Raw genomic sequence first — 24,246 nt, 5'->3', positions numbered from 1 at the left:
CTGTATATGTGTAGCATTCTGTGTAGTATCCTGTATATGTGTAGTATTCTGTATATATGTAGTATCCTGTATATGTGTAGCATTCTGTATATATGTAGTATCCTGTATATATGTAGTATCCTGTATATGTGTAGTATTCTGTATATGTGTAGCATTATGTATATATGTAGTATTCTGTATGTGTGTAGTATTCTGTATAGCATTCTGTATATGTGTAGCATTCTGTATATATGTAGTATCCTGTATATGTGTAGCATTCTGTATATATGTAGTATCCTGTATATATGTAGTATCCTGTATATGTGTAGTATCCTGTATATGTGTAGCATTCTGTATATATGTAGTATCCTGTATATGTATAGCATTCTGTATATATGTAGCATCCTGTATATGTGTAGCATTCTGTATATATGTAGTATCCTGTATATGTGTAGTATCCTGTATATGTGTAGTATCCTGTATATGTGTAGCATTCTGTATATGTATAGCATTCTGTATATATGTAGTATCCTGTATATGTGTAGCATTCTGTATATATGTAGTATCCTGTATATATGTAGTATCCTGTATATGTGTAGTATCCTGTATATGTGTAGCATTCTGTATATATGTAGCATTCTGTATATGTGTAGCATTCTGTATATGTGTAGTATTCTGTATATGTGTAGCATTCTGTATATATGTAGTATCCTGTATATGTGTAGCATTCTGTATATATGTAGTATCCTGTATATGTATAGCATTCTGTATATATGTAGTATCCTGTATATGTGTAGCATTCTGTATATATGTTGTATCCTGTATATGTGTAGCATTCTGTATATATGTAGTATCCTGTATATGTATAGCATTCTGTATATGTGTAGTATCCTGTATATGTGTAGTATCCTGTATATGTGTAGCATTCTGTATATATGTAGTATCCTGTATATGTGTAGTATCCTGTATATGTGTAGCATTCTGTATATATGTAGTATCCTGTATATGGATAGCATTCTGTATATATGTAGCATTCTGTATATGTGTAGCATTCTGTATATGTGTAGCATTCTGTATATGTGTAGCATTATGTATATATGTAGTATCCTGTATATGTGTAGCATTATGTATATATGTAGTATTCTGTATGTGTGTAGTATTCTGTATAGCATTCTGTATATATGTAGTATCCTGTATATGTGTAGCATTCTGTATATGTGTAGCATTCTGTATGTGTAGTATCCCGTATATGTGTAGCATTCTGTATATATGTAGTATCCTGTATATGTGTAGCATTCTGTATATAAGTAGTATCCTGTATATGTGTAGTATCCTGTATATGTGTAGCATTCTGTATATGTGTAGCATTCTGTATACATGTAGCATTCTGTATATGTGTAGTATCCTGTATATATGTAGTATCCTGTATATGTATAGCATTCTGTATATATGTAGTATCCTGTATATATGTAGTATCCTGTATATGTGTAGCATTCTGTATACGTGTAGCATTCTGTATATGTGTAGTATCCTGTATATATGTAGTATCCTGTATATATGTAGTATTCTGTATGTGTGTAGCATTCTGTATATGTGTAGTATTCTGTATATGTGTAGTATCCTGTATATGTGTAGTATCCTGTATATGTGTAGTATTCTGTATATGTGTAGTATTCTGTATATGTGTAGTATTCTGTATATGTGTAGTATCCTGTATATGTGTAGCATTCTGTATATGTGTAGCATTCTGTATATATGTAGTATTCTGTATATGTGTAGTATCCTGTATATATGTAGTATCCTGTATATGTGTAGCATCCTGTATATGTGTAGCATTCTGTATATGTGTAGTATTCTGTATATATGTAGTATTCTGTATATGTGTAGCATTCTGTATATGTGTAGTATTCTGTATATATGTAGTATCCTGTTTATGTGTAGTATCCTGTATATGTGTAGTATCCTGTATATGTGTAGTATTCTGTATATGTGTAGTATTCTGTATATGTGTAGTATCCTGTATATGTGTAGCATTCTGTATATGTGTAGCATTCTGTATATATGTAGTATTCTGTATATGTGTAGTATCCTGTATATATGTAGTATCCTGTATATGTGTAGTATCCTGTATATGTGTAGTATTCTGTATATGTGTAGTATCCTGTATATGTGTAGCATTATGTATATATGTAGTATCCTGTATATGTGTAGTATTCTGTATATGTGTAGCATTCTGTATATGTGTAGTATCCTGTATATGTGTAGCATCCTGTATATGTGTAGCATTCTGTATATATGTAGTATCCTGTATATGTGTAGTATTCTGTATATGTGTAGTATCCTGTATATGTGTAGCATTCTGTGTCGTCTTCCCGGCAGCCCTAGCAGACAGAGCAGCAGTGGTTGTTGTTGTGCCCGCCGCCTCCTCCAGTCCGGGTTTTGCAGGCCGCCCGGTGTGTATGTGTGTCTGTGAGTGTGCGGCGTCTCAGCCTCTTGTTTACAGCATTAACGTCACATAGAGGCAGAGAGAGGGATCACACAATGAGAGCGCCGGACACCCGCCGCCGCACACGGAGCCCGCTCGCTGACTGATCGCCCGCCGCTCACCGTCCAGCACGTCTGCTCTGACCTTCAGCGGCCGGCAGTGAGGGGCCGACGGCGGCTCCCCATTCATTGGTCCCGCAGCGGCCTCCTGCGGGCTGAGCTCCGGGAGTGAGGCGGGTGACATGGAGGCTGAGGACTCGGAGCTGCCGTACACTGCGGGTGTCTGCTGCCTGTCCCTGCGGCGGCGGCGCGGCTGCTGCTGCTGCTGACCCGGAGCCCTCGCTCTCATCTCCACTACTATTACTACTACTACTACTAGACACACCGGGGACACCCGCGGGCGTCACGTGACTGCGCCCCTTCCAGCAACAGGCGAGGGATCTGGGGTCATAACCTCCCCAGCTCGGGTCATCCCGGGGCTGAGCCAGAGACCAGGGGGGAAGCGGGCAAGGTCACGGTGCACGGACTCCAGAGATCGGGTCAGTGTGTGTGGGCTCCGGCCGCCATCTTTCTCCCGGGCGCTTTGGGGCTGCTGTGGATGTGATCGGAGACGACTCTTCCGAGGAGATGATGAAGGCCGGATCGGGATGGGGGGCTCCGGCCTGGCTGTCGGGGGTCCCCCTGCTCCTCCTGCTGCTGCTGTGCCCGGGCCAGTGCCTGGGGCCCCTGGGTGGGAAAGGTGAGTGATGATGATGTCCTCCTCGTACACGTGGAGAAGCAGGTCCAGTGGTGGGGGGACTACTACACCCAGCATGAGACTATGTTATACCCCACCTGGGCACAGAGGGTATAGATGCCCATAATGTGCCCGCTGGCACACAGTGGGTTACAATTAATCCTATCACCAAAATGATAAATCCGCCTGATTACCTGCCACGGCGGGTACCAAAATGTGATACAATGTAGCATGCCAATTGCTCTGTATAGGTGTGATGCCTACATGGTGCTGTAGTCGTGCCAGGGTGCCACCCAACCAACGTGTAGACGTTCTCCATCCAGGTCAGCGGTCCATCTGTTTACATGTGATAGCCGCCACATATGTGTAGTGTAGGGATCGTTATGTAGGTGATGAGTCAGTATGTAATCTATCTAAGAGCTTGTTTACTGCTTGTATCCCGCCCTGCGGAGTATATATATATATACCGGCCTGATCTGACTCTCCTCGGATGTTATAGGCTATTAGCTAATCGCCGGCGTCTGCAGATGTTTAGTTTTGTCTCTACAACATAGATGTTGCTATAATAACACATGGATCCCTGCTGTCCGATAACCTCATACTTGTCCTTAAAGGGGCACGAAATGCAGTCTTGTCTGATCTTACTGTGCAGTAAGGTTCGTTCTGTTGTTCCCTGTTATCAGCCGCTGCTGACTGTAGTGGCATTGGATGGGACGACCGACGAAAGGGACTTGATTTGTAATAAAATAGTTCTTGTTGACTTGATGTATTATTCTGTTACCTGTGGGGTGGGCTGGTGGAATATGAGTGGGGGTCATCATGTTGTCGGGCTGTAAAGAGCTGGTCATACCTGTGTGATTTACCCCAATCTGACTGGCGTGCGGGGGGCACTGTACGTTAGGTGGGCATACACTGCCAGATCAGTTGCCCTACTTGTCTAATTGGATGGTTACGCTGCTGGCCTTTGTGGCTGGATCAGGTATGGCCATGCGGGCTCTCTTCTAGACTCCGGCCAGTCATGCAGTAACACATGGGTGTGTTTATAGCGTGTAGCATATGTTTGTGTATATGGTCTCGTGTAGAAGGCCGCTTTCAGACAAGCATACGTTAGCTCCGTATTTGGTCCGTGTTTTGCAGACCGGAGCTAATATAAATCTATGTATCTATTCACATGGCTAGTTTTTATTGCTGTTTTTTTTTTTAAAAAAAACGCAGTATGACCTATTTTTTTGCCTTTTTTACCTCTGTTTTGCTATTTTCTGTTGGGCAAATACGGATCAGTATTTGCTCAGTAGAAAATCCTAAATCTACCGATGACATACAGTTGTAATGTCGTCTATAACACGGACGTATTACTATATACTTGTCTGAGACCGGCCGTATTCGCTAAAAGACAAGTATGAGTCCCAGTATGTAGAATAGATTGGTCAGCGGTGCGGTTTTCACCGTTTCCAGTTCTTGTAACCTGACGACCCCTTTTATAAGTCAATGGGATCGGTCTAAATTTGTTGCAATCCATTAGAATACAGATCAATCATGGCGGTGATGCCGATGGTAGGGATCAGATTGTTTCAGACTAACTGACATCCATTGCATTCATCATAACGCTTACTGACCTTATTAAATATTATTGATGGCTGCGAGTCCTTATCAACAACCGTGGACTGAAAATTTGGGACAATAAAAAAAAAAAATTGACTTTTTTTTTTGCTCTGTTTGCAAGAAATATCTGTGCGTGTGTGTGTGAGATGTCTTCATACGATTGCTTCCAAGTTGCCAAAATGTTGGATGCTTGGATGTGAATAATCGTCTACATCTGCCCTATAGATGTAGATGGACCATAAATACAAAGATGATACATATGGAACTGTATATACTTGGAGTGTAAGCTTTTGAGCCGAGAACACCCCCGCCCCATCCTTACAACAGGCCTGTGGAGTTGGTTAGCCAAACTTCCGACTTTGGTTCCAGCTCTGACGTCTTCCTAAATGGCTCATGCAGAATAATTTAGCAACTTATTGTATCAATCAAATTAATGTATATTCTATATTCTCATTTTGATACATTTTCTCCCAAAAGGTGTTTCCGATGTACCGACTCCACGATCCTGCAGATTTTTCTGTTGTCGTTCTTCTATATGTATGTGATGTAATAATACGCCGTTCTTCACTGCCCCAGCTGCGTCGGCCATTCATAGTTTCTATATTACTACACTCCTCAAGAGCTCTGTCAACATGGAACAGAAGTCTCCACTGTATACAATGGCTGCGCTATTATTTGTCAGGGAGGGTGAAAGACAGGCCCGTACTATATACAGTAGTCGTGGATTAACTGTGACAGAGTGCCAGCGTTCTGGTTTCAGCCTTGTGTCTGGGGATTAGACTGATATGGTTGCTTTCCCATGTTTACTCTTCATAGACGCTTAGAAATGTTACCTGTGTGTTTACGGTGAAGTGCATGGCAGCTGAGGGGTTAATTGTGTTTTTTTTGTTTTTTTTTTATCCCCCTTCTGCTGCCTGTTATTTTTAGTCGTATAGGAAATGAAGCATCTCGGCATAGATCTCCTACAGACGGGGCTTTGTTTGGGGGGTCACGTTAACCATCGTCGGTCTTCGAAATAAAGGAAACCTTATCGCCTGTTACCAATAAAAATAACATGCGACCAAATGAATATTGCTTTTTGATATTATATGGGGATATTGATGCACTAAATGTCATATCCCATGTGTTTGCTGGAAGGATTTTTTATCCTGGGTCTTCTTTTTGGTTTGATTTATAAAGATCCTTTGTGTTTGAGACCTGATGCTTTCATCATAGGGGGGAGTGGCATGCGACCGGTGGTCCTGGCTTACCCTGTACTACGCACTTACTACCTCCTTGTTTACAAGCTTTAACTAGTTCTCCAAGGGGCAAGGAGTGGGGTGGTGCATAGCTTAGAATTGGTTTTCAGCACTCTACAGGCTGAACCAGATTTCTATTTGATAGTGTTTCCATATAGTTCACAGGCTCAACAGGTGGAGACCAAATGGTTGATATGTTGTATATACATATTTTCATAACATAGAAGATTGGAAACATTGTTACTAGTTCAGGTCTGGAAGTACAAAATCATGTCAGACTGAGCTGTTAAACAAGACCACTTTTCCATTTCTGGAACCTATAGATGTTTAGTACATGGCTCGAGAAATGGTCACACAAAATAAGAAATGGTCATTTAAAAGATGATGATATAGATTAGTAGATATGATCTTTATAGAGCGCCGATAGTCCATTTCTTTTGTGTTATCCGATAGATAGAGCTTTTTTTGACTCTTCCATTGCTTGATCATTTACTTTGTTTTATGTAACGTAACTTTCTGTAGACTCGCATCATTCTATTGTTCACATCTGATAATTATCATGCATCTATGTAAGCCACGCCATTGAGATGCTTGTGAGAATGAGGAAGGGACAGTCACTGATATAATATAGGCACTGCGGTAGGATGTTGTCGTTCTATAAAGATAATTATTATTAAATGGGGTTTTCATTTTTGTTTCTTCAGCTTTCATCACTAATATATATATATATATATATATATATATATATATATATATATATATATATATATATACACTGTCTTTTAATCACTTACTTGGAGCATGTGCCGGCTCCTAAACCTTCAGCTTTTCACTCCTGATGTAGGGATTGAGAATATTCCTTTGCTGGTAAACATTTTAGACTTGAGTATCTTTCGACATATTTGCTTCTGGGTTTTCGTTTTGGTTGTTTTTATATTTTCTTTTGTTAATTAGCTTTTAATTTTCAATCAAGTTTCCTGTTTTTATTCTTTTAAAGCCTTTCTATTAATTCCTTCCACTATGATCTGTTTTATTATGTTGTCTACAGACAATAGAAGCCTTTTCCCCCATCGATACATTGTTGTTGGTCACATTTCTACTCTTGTAATCATAACTTGTATGTTTAGAAAATTGCAGTATATCATTGTAAAGGAGGATCTTTGGTGTCTGTAGAGTTGGTTTATCCCAGATACAGGTAATTGTTGTTGTTACATTTGATTTGCCTGAATGGCTGAATTTGCTGTGTATTGCCTAAAATATTATCTTCTGACTAAATAGTGACGGATTTAAAAGGCTGTAACTTATGTACCCAAAAAGAGAAATTTGCTTCTCTCTACTATGTTTTCTTTTTACATCTTTGCCAGTTTTAGGAAATATGGAGATGGCCACTTTTTTTCTTTCTTGAAGCTTCTAAAAATACTTAATTGTACTATGTATGTATTTTAGATATTCACTTGTCATAGAGAAACTGGTTACTAAAAACTGGGTTACATACAGTTTCATGTATAATATAGTAATATTTAGCTAGAACAAAGCATCCATAAACCATTTTTTGTTGTGTTATGCCTTTCTGCTTTTTTCTTTTTTTTTTTGCTTTTATATTCCATTTTTTTTAGTAACCAGTTCCTCTATAACAAATGAATATCTAAGGTACATGAGGGTGAGGAACAAGCCCAGTTTGACTACTCTATAAAGAAGAACATTGTACTAGGGATTAGTTTCTATGCTGATTATGTATGCCATTGGTAGAGTAGTCTTCTAGGACTATATAAAATGAAGTCAATTCCATTGAGATCAGTGAAATGGCTTAGAGATTCATGTGGGGCAGAAGTACTGTAAAATTGGTAATGACTTGCTCGTTTTAGGATTCTCTCTGGCATTGAGCACAGAAATAGAGAATTGTAATCTTTTGTCTTGAATAAATTGAATGAAGACCTAAGGACTTGTGAATGAGACAATTCTGCTCCTTATCAGACAGATCTGAACAAATCAAAGATTGTCAATGAAAGAAATATATTGCGGTCTATTCTTTTTTTTGTTTTGTTTCCACCTTTTTCTGACATCTTAACATGAGTGGATTTATTTTGCTCTAATGAAGTATTTGCTTTGTTCTTGTGAAGTCTGTTATTGGCTTTTCTGGTGTTCAGTTTGCTTTGGCCATATGCAGAGATGCTAAATTGCTGGGAAATTACTTTTTAATTTTCATTTGGAAGACCCCCATCAATAGCTATTGTATTATGTCCGTTCTCCATGGTCCTTTACACCATTTTAAGGCAACGATTGTCAGTCGATATGGTCAAGTCTTTGACTTTGTATGACAACTTCACTCTAGAAACACTTTATTACTCTTTTGTTATGTGTATCGTTTTTGTTTTTTATGTTTTTTGCACTGTGAAAATATTTATTGGTTTTGTTTTGCTATTTGGCTTTGTTTGTAGTAAAAAAAAAAACTCGCCCTAAAAAACACCAAAATCCTATGTAATCTGCACCAGATTAACAAAAACCACTAGAACCGGGGAAGTTTGTCCATAAAATCTGGATTTCATGATGCTGAGATGTTAGGGGATGCTAATATGTGAGTGAAGTCTTAAAATTAACATTTTTCTCATTTTTCTGGTGAAGTCCATTTGAAAGCATCGTAGGGATTACGAGTAACTTAAATTTTACGGTGATTTAAAAATAGCGTAGTTATTAATTGTGCACCATTTTTCAATCAATTAACAGCCCCGGTATTTCTAAAAATGATTGTCATACAATTACAACATATCTGAATGTATCATTATTTCTTTCGTATGGCTATACTGCTATAGACTTCTCTTCAGCTCTGATTGTAAGACCACTATGACATGCCACATGCGTAACTACAGTTGACTTTAGACCATTTTTGTGAGCTGAAAGATGGCCAACCACAAACCAAACCTTTACAACCATACGTACATGGGATCGTCAGATGCACCAAAACTCATGCAGTTGTTGGACGGCCAATTGTAGCATAAATGTCATCGACTGATTGTCTTTCGGAAACTGGTTATTTGCCTTAAAGAATGTTACCAATTGATGTGGCGGGCTAGAATAGAAGCGAGCAAGAAAGGAAAATTTCACAAAAAACTGTAGATTTTCTTAATTCTCTGAACCAGAATGAACTTAAAAAAAACACACAAACCCTTAGAGGGTAAATCTGGTTCTACATATTAGTTACCCGATCAGTGTTCAACCAACCGCTGATACCCTGACCCCTCTATAAACCATAGGCTTGTTTGTTGGGGCAGAAGAGAAGGTTCACTACCAGTTACTTTTGGTGTCTTATAGTGTAATAGAAAAAAAAGGATCAGGTATATTGGATCCTCGTTTTCCCAACATCTATTGTTGGGTGCTCCGTAGGGTCCACCAACAATCTCTACCTTATCTGATGTGTAGGAGCAGCATAACTGTAGTGTTCTTCAATGGTGTTCGATTGTCTAAGGGCTCATTCACACCAGCATGTTGCCTCCTTTCAGGCTTTCCATCTCTCTGTTCCATTTTTGGAGCAGTGATACAGAAAAGGATTAACAGTTTTCCCCCATTGATTTCAATTTGGCTTTAAAAAAAAATGAGACGCAGACGGAAAGCTTTCACTTTGCTTCCGTTCCTTTTCGGGTTCGCTTTTTTAAACAGAACAAATAGCGCAGTCTAGAGCGTTATTGTTCCTTTTTAAAAAAGGGAAACCGAATGGAAGAAGACTGTGAAAGCTTTCTGTCTGATTTTCACTTTTTTAAAATCCCATTGAAATCAGTGGGGGGGAACGGAACGGTTAATTCTGTTTTTAATTCGTTATCTCTGCTGCAAAAACGGAATGTAGCCTAAATAGAGGGGAACCGCTGGTGTGAATGAGCCCTTACCCATCATCTCTATTTTATCTGCAGATCTTAGGTTTATGGAGTATCTATGTATGAATTCTGATCATAGCCGCATTGTGTATTAGATTGTGGTCAAATAGGTTGGAGCTGGCCATTGACCTAAATGGAGATAATAGCGGCTGTTGGTATTTATGGTTCGTTCTGTTTTTCTGCCATGGTATAGCTAACACTTTTACAGTAATTCACTAGTCTTTATGGGGAGTCAATTTTGAAAATGGATGTGATTGCCTTTGGACACAATGGAAAGTCATATTGTAGTTTTTGAAAGATGAGACATAAGTTTTAGAGTCTATAAACCGATGTTTTGGTAATTTTATTTTCTCTTCTCCTCCCTTAAGTCTATATATGGAAGTGAGCTTAATTGATCCCTGATGAGTCTGAGAGGTGCAGCCAGTCCAGAAAATGTCGCACATTCCCAGGAGGACGTGCAAATACATAGAATAAATGTAGCAAAAAAGTGGCTGTCGGCGCAATCCCTTTTCTTAGAGGTACAAGACTTCTAGAAATACGTCTCGTGCCCCTTTAAGAAAAGGGATTGCATCTCCAACCATTTGTTTCCCCTACGTTTATTCTATATATTGTAGTTTTTGTTTCTAATTTTTGAAATAGATTTTTATGTTACAGCCATTAATATGGAAGTTGTAATAGTAGGTCTTGTGTTTAATATGCGATTAACTATCATCAGATGTTTATATTAGGCAGAGGGTCCGGCGGTCAGTGTATGTAAAAAAAATAAACAAACAAAAACAGAACAAAAAAAACCTAAAAATTGAATTGGTCTTTTAAAGGGGTTTCTGAGCTAAAGCATAATTTCAAATGAAAGTAAAACAAAATGGCAATAAAGTATAATCCGTTATTTGATCCAGTGCCGTCACTCTGGTCCTTCCCGCCTGGCTTTGTTTACATGACTGCAGTGGTGACATGTCTGTTTATATAAGTGACCGCTGTGGGCAATCGCTGGCCTCAGCAATGTACGGCACGTGACCGCCAGTTATTAGCTTCAGCATTTATATGTGTATACGGACATATCACAACTGCAATCATGTTAGACCCGTAGGGATAGGACGGGCAACTATAGCTTAGCTTGTATATCCATATTACTTTTTTTTTTTTACCATTTCCTGCCCTGTTAAAAATTTTGGGTTATCTGTCACCACTTTTTCAATTCAGTTTCACAAATGTTTCTCCAATCCATATACGTAAAAAAAAAAAAAACACAACAAAAAAACCCACTGCTTATTGAAATGAAATAAAAATCTTGTTTGTATAGCACCAACTTAATCCGCACCGCTTTCAAGTTTATTTATTACCCCCCACCAAGTTGGTTACTCATTTTACCGACCTCTGAAGGATGGAAGGCTAAGTCGACCTTGATCTAGCTACTTGTGGGGATTGAACCTGCAACCTTCAGGTCGTGAGCGAGAGCTTAGACTATACACTCTGCGCACATGAGGCTAAAACTCTTTATTTCTCTAAAAAAACCTAAATATTTATAATATTATTCAGGCGGTATAAACGCGGCAATAGCCTGCAAGATAGCATCAAATGGGTCGACTCCAGAAAGTGGTGACAGATAACCGACAAGTACCAAATTTTGTTATCTCCGACAGCCTCTTCCAACTTTTTGGGTGGTTCTTCTATCAAGGTCTATGGCAAGTATCATTTCCTGGCATCACAGATCTCATGCTAGCTCCCTTCAGTCATGTGTCCACCCCGGTGTACTATTTTTACGGATGATCCAAACTCCGGTCGCCGTGTAACCTTTTGTTCATGATCCTCTGTTCTGCATCAGACCCTGTAGCCCGTCTCTTCTACCACCTCCAGTTGTTGTTGAGTGAGTCAGGTTGGCCTCCTCCGTATGTTGTTTGCATTCTTGGCCATTCCTTGGTCAGCGGGCTTTGTGCTGTACAGTAACTCTTCTGCTCTTGGTATTTTTCCCCCTTTTGTGACTTGAGGACCGTGTAACGATGCTTCTTGCAGGCTTGTTTTCAGCTGCAGCAGACCAGCTAGGAGGTTAATCATCTTGGTTGTATCTGCGTTTGTAGCACCACGTGTTCTCTCAATGAGGCCACTTAAACACAGAGACTAAGAAGAATCTCACGTGACTCTTAATGAAGAATGCCTATCCTATTTTTATTCTGCTCAATTGAAAAAAAAAGGGTCCTCCTTCTGGTTGCCAGGAAAGAGGTGGCTGTCCCGCTCGTGCCCTTGCCGTCTAGCAGAGGAAATTGCCTCGATTTGAGAAATATTTCTTCTATAACTTCTTCTACACAATAGCAGATTCCTCCCAGACTCCAGTCTACGCTTCACGCCAGCTGTGCTCTGCAATGCTTCACGCGCTCCAAGAGGGAGCGCAGACCTTATCTGCAGTATTGTTTCCAGCTTTCCCTTTTTTTTTGGCTGTTTTTGGAGCTGCATAACATTTATTTGAGAAGTTTTTAGGTATATTATATTGGATCCTAATGTCGGATCGGACTCGTGTTTCGGTTAGCAAAGAACCCTTTATCATCTCCGGCGTGTTCTTCAGAATCGTGGCAGTTTCCCCCCCTAACAGGAGGTGTGGGCTTTGAAGATACTGCAGATGTGTCTTTAGATCTGGCCCGAGGGTCACCTTTATAAGCCATCTTTGTGTTGGTCTGCTTTATCCTATCAGACCCTCCACCCAAGGATGTTGTGGCAGGGGTGCTCCTCAGATTTTATCTCCAGATCTCTTGGCTCGCTGCCTTGTCCTAGCACTTGTCTGGCCGCATGTACTGCGGGGATATGCTGCATTATTGACATCCGTGTTATTTCCACAACTCGATTGCTGGGAGTTTCCTAGTAAGGACCGTTTGTCCTAAAATGATTTTTTTTGAAGATATTGTGATCGTTTTGGTTTGGATAAAAAAAAAATTTTTTCTAGGGGAAAGTTAGTAATGTGCCCCCACAGCGGGAATGGGGGGAGGTAAAGGGACAATCCTACAAGGGGGATCGGTGGTCGCCATTTATTTCTAGGAAAGCTAGATCATTGCTATTCACACAGAAAAGGCGCAGCAAATGAAAAATAACACGTTTATGTATTTTCTTCTTTCACAAATCGGACGGAGGCGCTACATCTTATTTATTTTTTTTATTCTTTTATTTTTGTTTTTCCTAATTGATGTATTTTTGATACTATTGATAGATTAGCTGTTGCTTATATAGCATCAATGTATTTTGCAGTTCAGCCCAAAGATGATATCGCTCATGTCCAGCGCTACCAACAGAGCCCCCTTCTTAGATCTGCTTTAGACTATAATAACATAGGAACGTGCGATTTTCGTTTCGACACTTGTTTTTAGGTGCGTTTTTTTCTGTTCTGCACTTGTTTTTTTGTTTTTTTTTAAACCTGCATTAAACACACATCATGCTTGCATTAAAAAATGCATGGCATCCGATTTTGAAATTTATTTTTCACGCTCCCATAGAAAATAATGGGTAATTCTGGAAGCAGAACCGCAACAAAAATAGGAGATGGAGTGAATTTTTTTTTCTAACTTGAGACTATTGGTCCGAGAAAAAAGTCACTTGTGAATTAACCCATCATAATGAATGAGTTATTTTCCTGTTTGAGGTTTGTCCATCTTGGAAGCGGTCAGCTCACATGGGAAAATCGCTCGCGTGAATACACACTTTAGAGGAACACGCCAAAAAAAACAAAAACATAAAAACCCTGCATTATTATTTTTTCCTATTACAATTAAAACTGGGAATTTTCTTTAAAGAGATCTCCCCTGTCCACAGTGGGCTCAAATATGAAGACCCGCCCCATTGACTAAATCCCACCCTTCAAATGATCCTAAGCTAAAACTTATACAGATCAACCGCCGATCTGATATTTTCTGCAGGATTTCTACAGACTGTTTCTGAAGAAGGGGGGCAATAGGGGGCATCCTGTTTGAGCGAGAATAATAGGGCAAGAGTAAGAATAGGCAGACGATGTACGAGAGGAAATCTGAATCTACATATATAGGGGATTGTTTTCTTAAATGACTGGCCTGGGCATAAGCCTGGTGATCTTGTGCTTTAGGAGCGAGTACAACCAGTCCAGAGACCAATTTGACTCATTTTTGATTGCCTAAACGAATGATTGTGTAGCCAACAGAAGACCCGCCGCCATCATCTGCAGATTGGTCAACCTCACTGGAGATTTTCGTCCTAATATATATATATATATTTTTATCCGCGAATGATCCCTTTTTGAAAGAATGTTCCCATAAAGATCGGTGGTCCGTCCGTCGCCCAGTATCATTGAACACACAGGCAGTTTGACCAACTGTAATGGCCAGTATATGTATTGGACTAATATGGCTGTATCAACTGTTTATTCAACCAGCAAGCCACTTCTGTCCATGTATGATCACCTTTAAGGGAATCTGTCACTAGGGTCATGCTGCCCAAACCATGGGATGAATGGGAATCTGGGATAGTTGTGCCAATTGCCCCTGTGTATGGTTTATTCTGAGCTCCGTAACATTTCAGAGATGGAATACTTTGAAGTTTGACTCAGGAACAAACCTGCTGAGTCATGGAGACAAGACGCGCCGGCTTTTCCCTCCCTGTAGATTGACAGCTTTCTCCCTTACACAAAAGGGGAAATGAGCGGACAATCTACATGCTGCGGTTAAGCAGAGGCTGGAGTGGCTCGTATCTTCTTTCCAGAGTCAAACTTCAAAACATAGTTTTTCTGAAAGTTTCAGAATACAACCTACACTGGATCAATAAGCTACGCATGGCTCGGGCCGCATGGTGACCGATTCCCTTTAAGAAAGTATGCCTTTCCAGACTTTTTGATATCCCCCCCCCCCCCCCCCGTTTTATATAGCACCAGCACATTCTGCAGTGTTGTACAGAAATTGTCACCATTCACATCAGTTCTTGCTCACAATGTAATCTCCCTATCGCTTACACATGGACTGATGCATGGAGGAGGATCTGAAGGACCACCAGGGACTTGGCAGCCTGATGTGTGTAAACAAACCCCATTTCCCAAGGGCACGTCACAAAATCTCACAGTATTAGGTCCTATTTTTCTGAAAAGTGATTAAGTATAATTTTTTATGCGTTGGGATCACTACATATAGAAACGGTCATCCGTAATAAATCACCTGCTGCAAAAACTATCTGAAATCTTACTTGCTGTAGAACAAATCGTGTCAGCTGTTCCACAGCTGAGTCCCCTCGGCGGGGCTGGTGCCACGGTGTTTGTTGCGTGTACAGATAGTTATAGTATTTTTAGCTACTAGGGTGATTGGGTGTGAAGATAGCAGAGCGGTGTTGTCAGTAGAACGCTGCAAAACAGATGTATTTAGAGGGGTTGTCTTGGGGTTTAAAGGGACTGCCAAGCTTATGGGCTCAAAGTTACTGACCCACTGAGTTCGGGGATGACGTTTTAGACTTGCCTTCCCTGCAGTTTCAGCACTAACTGCCGCCGCTGAACACTGAGGACTACATGCACATGTATAGAATGAGAGGACTACACAGCGTGCGCCATGTAGATGCATTGCAGCGGTGGGCTTGAGAGCTGATGGTGGGGGAACAGTAAGGAAGGGAAGTATAGAACTCACATCCCTGGACTTAGTGTGGGCCCAAAGTAGTTGATGGTCTCTTTTAAGATGTGACCCTACCTGCAGCAAAAGAATATCACTCACCTGTTAAATCCCTCGTTGCTCAAGCGCCAATGCCCCGGAAGTCCCCCTCCCATGTCTTTAGTCTCCAGGAAGGAGCAATGATGTTCAATGCATCTACATGATTACTGCAGCCGATCATTGGCCTCAGCCATCATACCATGTTTGGCCGGGACCATGGGAGCAGTTGGAATTTATTAGGATAGTTGTGTGTGTTGTTTTTTTTTTTTTGTTTGTTTTAGTATATTTTTTGACACTAGTCCGACTTTTTTCAATTTAGTTGATGAAACTGGATGATTTAAACTAAAGCAATCGTTCATAGGGTGAAATTTAATACATTTATTTCAGTCGACCAATGACAATTGAAGGACTGTAACGGCCAATATGGATTACAATGTGTCCGGCTGAAACGGTTGTTCACTGGACTGTCATTTGTTGCACCACCTACCCTTATCAAATGTCTATGGCCACCTGTTAAACTCTTGGACAGCCCCTTTTAGTTCTCTTTTTAGGTTGAAGAGACTTTTAAGGATTGGGATCTCTTTCGGGAATATCCTGTTTATCTCCCAATAGTACATACATTTTTTTTTTTTTTTTTATGGCCATGAGAATTCAAAAAGTTCTCTAATCGTGACGTCATGTTCTTGCTTGATATGAGCACAGAGCGACGCGATCCACGCTCTGCTGGAATGTTCTTCACCTTCCTCCATACTGTGACTGCTTGTGCTCTTATTTGTGTGTTCTGTAGGAGTTGTTGTGTTTTTTTTTTCTTCTTTAGTTGTGATTCTCATCCTTATTACCATGGCGAACACCTGAAAAATTGCTTTGCCATGCCTCTGAGTCGGTTAAAATCAGTTTGCCTTGTATTCTGGAGATCCCCTGACCAGGATCCAGGAAATGCTTCTCTAATGTCTGCTTTGTCTACTATTCTGGGGGTGTATTTGCACAGGCGTTTTTTTTTTTTTTTGCGTGAGTTCTATCAAATTCTGAGATGGACAGAACTCGCACTGGAAAAATAACCTGTTTATTTGATTTTGGTTAATTCACATTCTTATTCTTTAGTTTGAGCAATCGCTACAGGTCTTATTTTTGAGCAATTCGTATTCGACGATTACCCGTTATTTTCAAGAGTGTTTTAAAAATGCATTGTATGCTGTGCAATTTGCATGGAAGTGCGATCCATTTTTAATGCATTTTACTGTAAGAATCACATGCAAATGTTTTTTTTTTTTTTTTTTTTTTTTTTTTTTTTAGAAACACACGGAAATCTTACGCAAATTGTGATCTTTTATCATAAAAACACATTGTACATGCATGAACATCACAGTGGGTTTGCAGGTAAAATGGTCAGTGAAAAACAGTTTAACCTGCGATTTCACTGCAATTTTCATGTGTATATGCAGTGTTTTTTTTGTTTTTTTTTCTTTGCAGTAAAACGTGATTTGCATCAGACTTGCATCCATTTGTTACAGATGTGAAAAAAAACGCATGTGGTTCCAACAATTAAATGCTTTAAAAACGGATCGCATTTTTTGGAACGTTCTCCTGGAAAATAATGGGCAATTCTTGAACAAGAACCATTTAAAAATAGGACATTCTGTGATTCTTTTTTTTTTTTTTTTGTCCCCTCCAATTCAGACTATTTGTCCGGGTGATAAATCGCTTGTGTGAATGAACCTAATCAAGTGAATGGGTTCTTCTTTCCGTGCGAGTTCTGTCCATCTCAGAATTGGACAGCATTCGCGCAGGGACTATGTCTGCTAGTGAAAGCGTATCGTTGTATAGAACATATACTGATAAAGGTATACATGCTATATAGCGTTCCGGTCACATGACGCGAGTCGTACAGATTCCGTACGGCAGTATTCGCATTTCATTCATAATTTCCCTCGAACAATTTCTAATCTGTCCTCTCGTCGCTGCGTCCTTGTGTTTAGAGGTTTGCTTGGAATTCATTAGAACAGATGGTTAAACGCTGACGCTTTTCTTCCGGTTTGCTAACATTTATTGTTCTGCATTGTCGGATTTGACAAAGACAAAGTGCTTTTCAACAGAAAGCCTTGGAGGTAAAGGGTTATTTCCTCAGCCATCCTCTTCCTCCCCGCACTCAGAAAATAATGCAAAATCCTGGAATTCTTGGCATTCCTTACGGGGTCTGGAAGAAAGGACTGTACTGACCCCCCTTCATGATCCACCCCCCACCCTCATTCATAGACTGCACTCTGGATTTGTTATGGTTGCAATCTGATTGGCCCCTTTACATAAAAGCCTCCATTGAAGAAGCAGAGGGAAAGAATGGGCAGAACTTCCTGTGACTTAAGCCTGAGGTCACCCTCCGCTGGAGTGGGGGGACTTGCTTACTGGCAACGCCGGAGTCCTTATTTACTCTGCTTTCTACACATACATGCCCTATGGAGAATATTCGCCATAAGTCCGGTACAATCCGTGACTCAATAATATATTTTAGATGCAACTGCAAATGTGGTTACGGATGTGATGTGTTGTTAAAAGCATGGCACATCATAAAATTAACACAGTGCTCGTCAGTCATGGGAAAATGTCTCCTGGTATGTGAGGAGGGCAGTTTATTTAGCTGTGATTTCCTATGGGAAAAAAATCCTAATGATCGGAGTTAGAAATTATTTAAGCTTTTGAGTTGCCCTAAATAGAAGTTTCTCGTCCGATTGTTGCTAAGTGCGACCGTAGTAGAGACAAGTCGTACACAGGATGTGATTGTAGCGCTATACAATGCACTGCAAAACTTTTTGTTTTCAAAAGTTTTGGTGTGTTTGTGTTTCTTCTATTTGTGCTTCCTTATAAGAATCCTGAGAACGGAGAGCTCGTGCCCCCTCTACGTCTTACTGCGGGCTCGCTGCATCCATCTGCATGGAGATTGATTGGCATGGCAGTCACACTTGCACGTTACCATGCATTCATTTCAATGGGGCTGACAGAAATCGCCAACTACAAGCACTCGGCCATCTCTGGCAGTCCCATTGAAGATGAATGGAGCAGCATCGTGCATGCTCAACTGCCGCCTTATTCACTCTCCTCTCTGTGTGGGTGCAGTGAGGACAAAACAGAGGCGTAGGTTCCCCATTCTCAGGATCGATTTGGGGTCTCGATAATGACCCCCCCCCCCCCCCCCCCCAACTAGAGACTTTAAGCAACTGGTATAGGTAAAAAAATAAAATTTGGGGATAACCCCTTTAATATTTAATATCAACAAGATATCGAATAACTATCTGATTGGTGGTTTCTGATCACTGGGGCACCCCACCGATCATGAAAACAAGGGACCTGTATGATCCTGTGGGTTGTGGTGGCCAATCATGCATGCTGCCACTCTGCGGCAAAATCCTCACTATTTGTTAGTATAGCTTTTGATGAAATTGCGCAGGATTTGTGCGCTGCGAGACGAACAAATATAAACGTCAAATACGTGAGCGATCTTTTCCCCCATGGCACCACGATGCGATGCTATGCGGGAAACAAATCGTGGCATGTTCTATCTTATGCGTGCACTTGCATCGCAATGCGGGTCCCACCACAATGTGTTCGACTGTTCTTGTGATTCCTCTTCATTCTCCACCTGAAGGCGGTGGCCAGCTAAACAGCTGTGACTGGGATCTAGGTACCCCTTTTCTGGAGATAGGCATGGGTGCCACGCCTATCAGACACTTTTATGGCATATCTATGTCTAAGATGTGTTCGACTGTTGTGATTCCTCTTCATTCATTCTCCACCTGAAGGTGGTGGCCAGCTTACCAGCTGGGGCAGGGATCTAGAGACCCCTTCTCTGGAGATAGGCATGGCACCCATGCCTATTGGACACTTTTATGGCATATCTATGTCTAAGATGAGAATACCCCTTTAAGAAACTTGAAGATGTGTGCAGAACAACCTTGGTGTATTGCTGAAATGTCTTACCGCCCTTGTTTAGTACTCCAGCAATGATGGCCAGATCTAGGAGACCTTATGGGCAACCCATAGTGGTATGAAGATGGGTGTATGTATCACCACGTGACCGGCCGTGTCCGTCGCCGGTCTACATGCACCCCAATCACCAGCCAAGTCTCCTCTTGCAGCCGGTATCATAGAGGGAAGGTAGACAGGTATTTTCTATGTACAATTGCGTGCAATTTCCTGTCTTCCTCCGTACGTACCGACAGCTACTTGCAGAAAACAGCTTAAATATTATTATCACAGCTGAGGAAAGGTTTATCTGTCATAATATGCCACCCACTCCAGTTGCTCCTTTAAAGCAGTGGATGGCGGAGCCGGAGAAACGGGATGTAAGCCTCGTTTTATCCTGCTTTTGTCTGCACTCCTAGATGTTGTCGAAATCTAAGCTCATCCGTATCCCATTCTGTCTGTCACCCCCGATGATCATGTATTCACAAAGGATTTGTCTTTCTAGGTCTGCCGCTATTACATATATTGCGGCCTCATCCAGAAGTTGGATGTTTACGGTTTAGAGTAGAAGCCTTGTTACAGTGTAACATTATCATTATGTCCCAGATGCCTGCCGTAGTATGAAGTGTCAGAGCTATATTGGATGCAATGAGCTCCTTGGTGGCTGACCTAAGCCGTGGATGTGCTTATAATTAGGAATATATGCCCTGCAGTAACCTAGCCCATTGCTTACATACATGTCTGAGACTGTGAAGATGGACATATAAATGCAAACCCTCTGATGCCAACGTGTTCATCTGCAGCGCACTGGGCATGCTCCTGAAGGTCTGTCACACTCTACAGGTCTCCTCTTTTTATATCGCAGTCACTTCCATGTGGTGCCGCCTTTTGGCTTGACATTGGGATTTGTCCCTGCTTTCTCTTTCACTATTCTGTGCCATTAATCCCATGATGCATCAGCGCAACATCACATGAACAGTTAGAGACTGTACCATCTCTGCCTGCAGGGAGCACACTGCCATTACTAGCTTTATTCCTCTGAATAAGCTGTAGACTAGCAGTGTCATGTTTTACGGACTATAAGATGCACCCCAGGTATGGGAAAAAAATATTTCCTTCTGATTCAAAGTTCACTGGTGGTCTAAGGAAGTGGAGGGGGTACTGCCTAGAATAGCACCTCCTTTCTTTGAGGGTGATGATAGCCAACAGTTCCTTCCTGTTAAAGGAAACCTTTCGCTAAGTTAATGTTGCCCGAACTACAGACATCATGAATTCAGGGCAGGTATGTACATTTGTTGGCACGTATGTTCTATTCTGAAATGCTGTAGAGTATCAGAATAAACATACTTTGAAAATCCGCTTGCAACGCAGCTTGGAGTCATGGGGATAGGGGCACGCTGGTCTCTCCTGTCCACATCATCTAAAATGACAGTTTAACCCAGCTGTCACTAGGGGATCAGGGTGGGGGTAGACCAGCACAAAACCCTCTCCATGACTCTGAGCTTCATTCCAGGTGGATCTTCAAAGTATGTTTATTCTAAAACACCACAGTATTTTGGAGTAGAACATACGTGCCCGTGGTGTACGCACCTGTCATGAGTTCATGCTGTGTGTAGTTTTGGCAACATGAACGCCATGGTAGGTACCCTTTAAATTGAGTCTTGATTTTTTGCCAACTATGTGTGCACACACAGCTCTGCTACAATCGCATCACATAAATACACAGTTCAATGACGCACATGGCTCTGCTATAAAAACAAATCGCAGCTTTCAGCTGGTGTCTTCTTGATGTTTACTCCCAGGCACTGGTCATGTGATCATGTCAGAAAGGGCCTTCACATCAGAGTCTTTCCACTCTTTCCTGTTGCCTGCTCTGTATACCCTAGTTGGCAGAAGTTGTGAGGATCTGTGGAAAGTAAGTCTTTTTCTCCCGTAGGCAAGTCCCCCTCTAAATGCTTTTCCCTGCCTAACACTGATCAGTGTTGACAGGAGAGAAAAGTGTGCAGCTGCAGAGAGCATTATCAGCACTCTTTCCCCATCATTAAGAAAGCGATCAGGGGAACCTGGCACTGCCAGACCCTCCTGACTTTGGAATATAAGATGTGTACACTTTTAGCAAGTGTTTCTTTTTTTTTTAAACTGTTAAAAACTGCAGTTAATAGTCCGAAAAAAATACGGTATACAGTCAGTATTAACTATCATCTCCTTCATTATAACTATGTGATAGGAGCCTCTAATGATCACCAGTAACTGTAATAGTATGTGGCCCCTCAATAGAGCCTGTATGGTATGGTGCACCACACAGAGAATGCATAAACCCAAGTAAATCTGAGCTGGGCTGAATTGAGATCACCTGAGGAGGAGGAATTTCGGATCGAAAGGAATAACGAAGGTAATACTACAGTGCTTCCCTGAAAATAAGAACTACCCCTAAAATAAGCCCTACCCTATTTTTCAGGGAAAGAGGCTTGAAATATAAGCGCTACACCGAAAATAAGCCCTAGCTACACTACACAGGAAAAAAAAAAAAACCTTGCAGGCGCTGACCTGGTCCTTCCCACTGGTCTCTATAGTTCTGGCAGGCTTCCATACAGTTCTCAGCTGCCGGCAGAACATCGCTTGCTGGTAACGTGGTTTGTAAACCCCAGCAGGCGACTGCTCTGATTGATTATCAAGCACCACGGCTCAGCCAATCACTGAGGCGCTCAATGAGCCAATCACAGTCATCGCATTGAATGACCCTGTGCCTCTCTTAAAGCGAAAATTATTATAAGACAGGGTTTTATTTTCAGGAAAGCACGCTAGCTGACATATGTACTGGTGGACTAGTTACATACTGAACAAAAAAAAAATAATTCAGTTGATGAAAATCTGTTCAATCGTTTGTAAAACCCAAGGTGGTCATATTAATGAGAATTACAAATGATTATAAAATATGACAAACGGTCACTTAGGATAACATGAGCCCATTTTTGCTTATACTGCGTACAGTTGAGATAAATGGCTGATGTGACATTTTTAAGGTACGAACTTCTCCGTTTCCAGTTGGTTTTTGTTCATACTATGTAGGATTTTGATCTTGCTCAGGGGTTAAGCTGGCTGTAGACATGTGATATAGTTGTTATTGCATAAGGGGGGAAGATGAGCCACCACCAGAGGTGTCTGCCAGTGGGCATTCCGTGTAAAAGTAGGACCTGACAGAAACCGCTCATTAGTTGCTAATCTTTGTTTCAGCTCACTGAAATGAAGCGACTGTTTGCTCCGTGTAAACAGGCAGGTGTTAATCTATCAAGGACCTCCTGTTTGCAGTGAATGGAGACGGGCGGTTGTACGAGATCTTCGGCACGCCACCAATCGCTGCTTCTGTGTGAAAGCACGGGACTGATAGTCATTGGGGCTGCCGTCACGTGTCTAAGCGCTTGACAGTCATCCCATGTAAAAGCTCCCTTAGGGTATGTTTACACGAAAACTCAGCTGCAAAATCTGCAGCATTGCCGAAAAAGACAACTGATTTCAGAAAATACCGTGCTCCCTCTCACCTCCAAAGTCTTCGTGTTTCCTTCACCTGGTGGCCCCTAGTAAGAGCAATGCGCTGAGGGCCACTTCCACATCACCTGACCCGCCACTCTGTGATCACTAGAAGCTGCCACGTGAAGGAAGCGCAAAGAGTTCAGGGTGAAGGGGAGCGCCATATCTTCTGAAATCGGGTGTGGATTTTGACTCTTGTGTCTTTTTTGTGGAAATGCCGCAACATTTTCTGCTACTTGTAAACCTACTTCCTGGGATATGTTCATGTGTAGCGCAAAGGCTGCGAATTTGTTTCAGTGGAAAATCCACATTTAATGGTACTGCCCTCATAATGCCAAAACCGTTGCGTATGACCAATGGCGGCACAATCCTTTTATTGGACATGCTCAGATAAAATCAGTGATGTTTAACGGTTTTTGGTAATTGATCAATTATTACACAAAGTTAATCAGAATCTTGCAAATTGTAATAATTGGCCCGTATTAAGGCCCTTTTACACGCAACAATTATCACTCAAATGAGCGATAACCGTGACATGCAAACGCGGGCGTCGTGCAGTTTTCTTTGAACTTAAAATTCGTCGTTCAGCCGCTGACAGACTGAGCATACGCATTCCGTTTGAATGTATTTCACTCATCTTTCAATAGACTGCAGGATGTTCTCCCTGCGGCATGTTTACACTAGTTGCGAGGAGAACCGTGCAATCTGCTGGCAGCAGCAAGGAGAACAATGGAATGTGTCGGCAGCTGTTTGCGCAGTTGGGCGTGTGTTTAAACACAAGCTGGGCTCTGCAAACTACTCATGGAGGTCCTTTTACGTGCAAATGAAGATAATAAAGTGTTAATGGCCATTAACACCTTATGCAAATGGATCGCTAAATCTTTCAATCCTTCAGTCCTTTAAAAGATTATTTTTCGTGTAAAAGGGCCTTTAGGGTAAGCTCCCAAGGATTGTCCGCTGTGCAGCTGACCAAAAGCTCAACGTCTGCACGTCTCACAAATGCGCCGCGATTGATTGTTAATGGCCATGCACTTTGCCTAAAAACGTGCGACCGTTAACAATGAAAAGCTGGTAATCATTTGTAAGCTGCACAGAGTTGGAGCTTTTGGTTGCTCCATAGCCGCCCCCAAAGGTAAAGCAGATGGTGGGTGGGATTGTACCCTTACAAACATGTTGGCCATCTCCAGGAGTCAAAAAAGGTATAGGCAACGCTCTGCAAGTAC

At 41.3% G+C, this 24,246-nt stretch overlaps 1 protein-coding gene across 2 annotated transcripts in view; it reads left to right on the top strand.

The window, feature by feature from the left end:
• The first annotated feature begins 2,505 nt into the window (after positions 1-2,505).
• The window catches only part of IGF1R (insulin like growth factor 1 receptor), a 155,738-nt gene continuing 133,997 nt past the window's right edge, over positions 2,506-24,246 (top strand). For both annotated transcript variants that reach the window (XM_066592847.1, XM_066592846.1), the window contains exon 1: positions 2,506-3,202. In XM_066592847.1, the coding sequence (XP_066448944.1) occupies positions 3,091-3,202 (112 nt within the window). In that variant the 5' untranslated portion in view covers positions 2,506-3,090. The remainder of the gene's footprint in view (positions 3,203-24,246) is intronic.

The sequence above is a fragment of the Eleutherodactylus coqui genome, chromosome 2 (assembly GCF_035609145.1).
Source record: "Eleutherodactylus coqui strain aEleCoq1 chromosome 2, aEleCoq1.hap1, whole genome shotgun sequence".
Taxonomy (NCBI): Eukaryota; Metazoa; Chordata; class Amphibia; order Anura; family Eleutherodactylidae; genus Eleutherodactylus; species Eleutherodactylus coqui.
The sequence above is the reverse complement of the archived record's forward strand: the minus strand, read 5'-3'. Positions and strand labels throughout refer to the sequence as shown.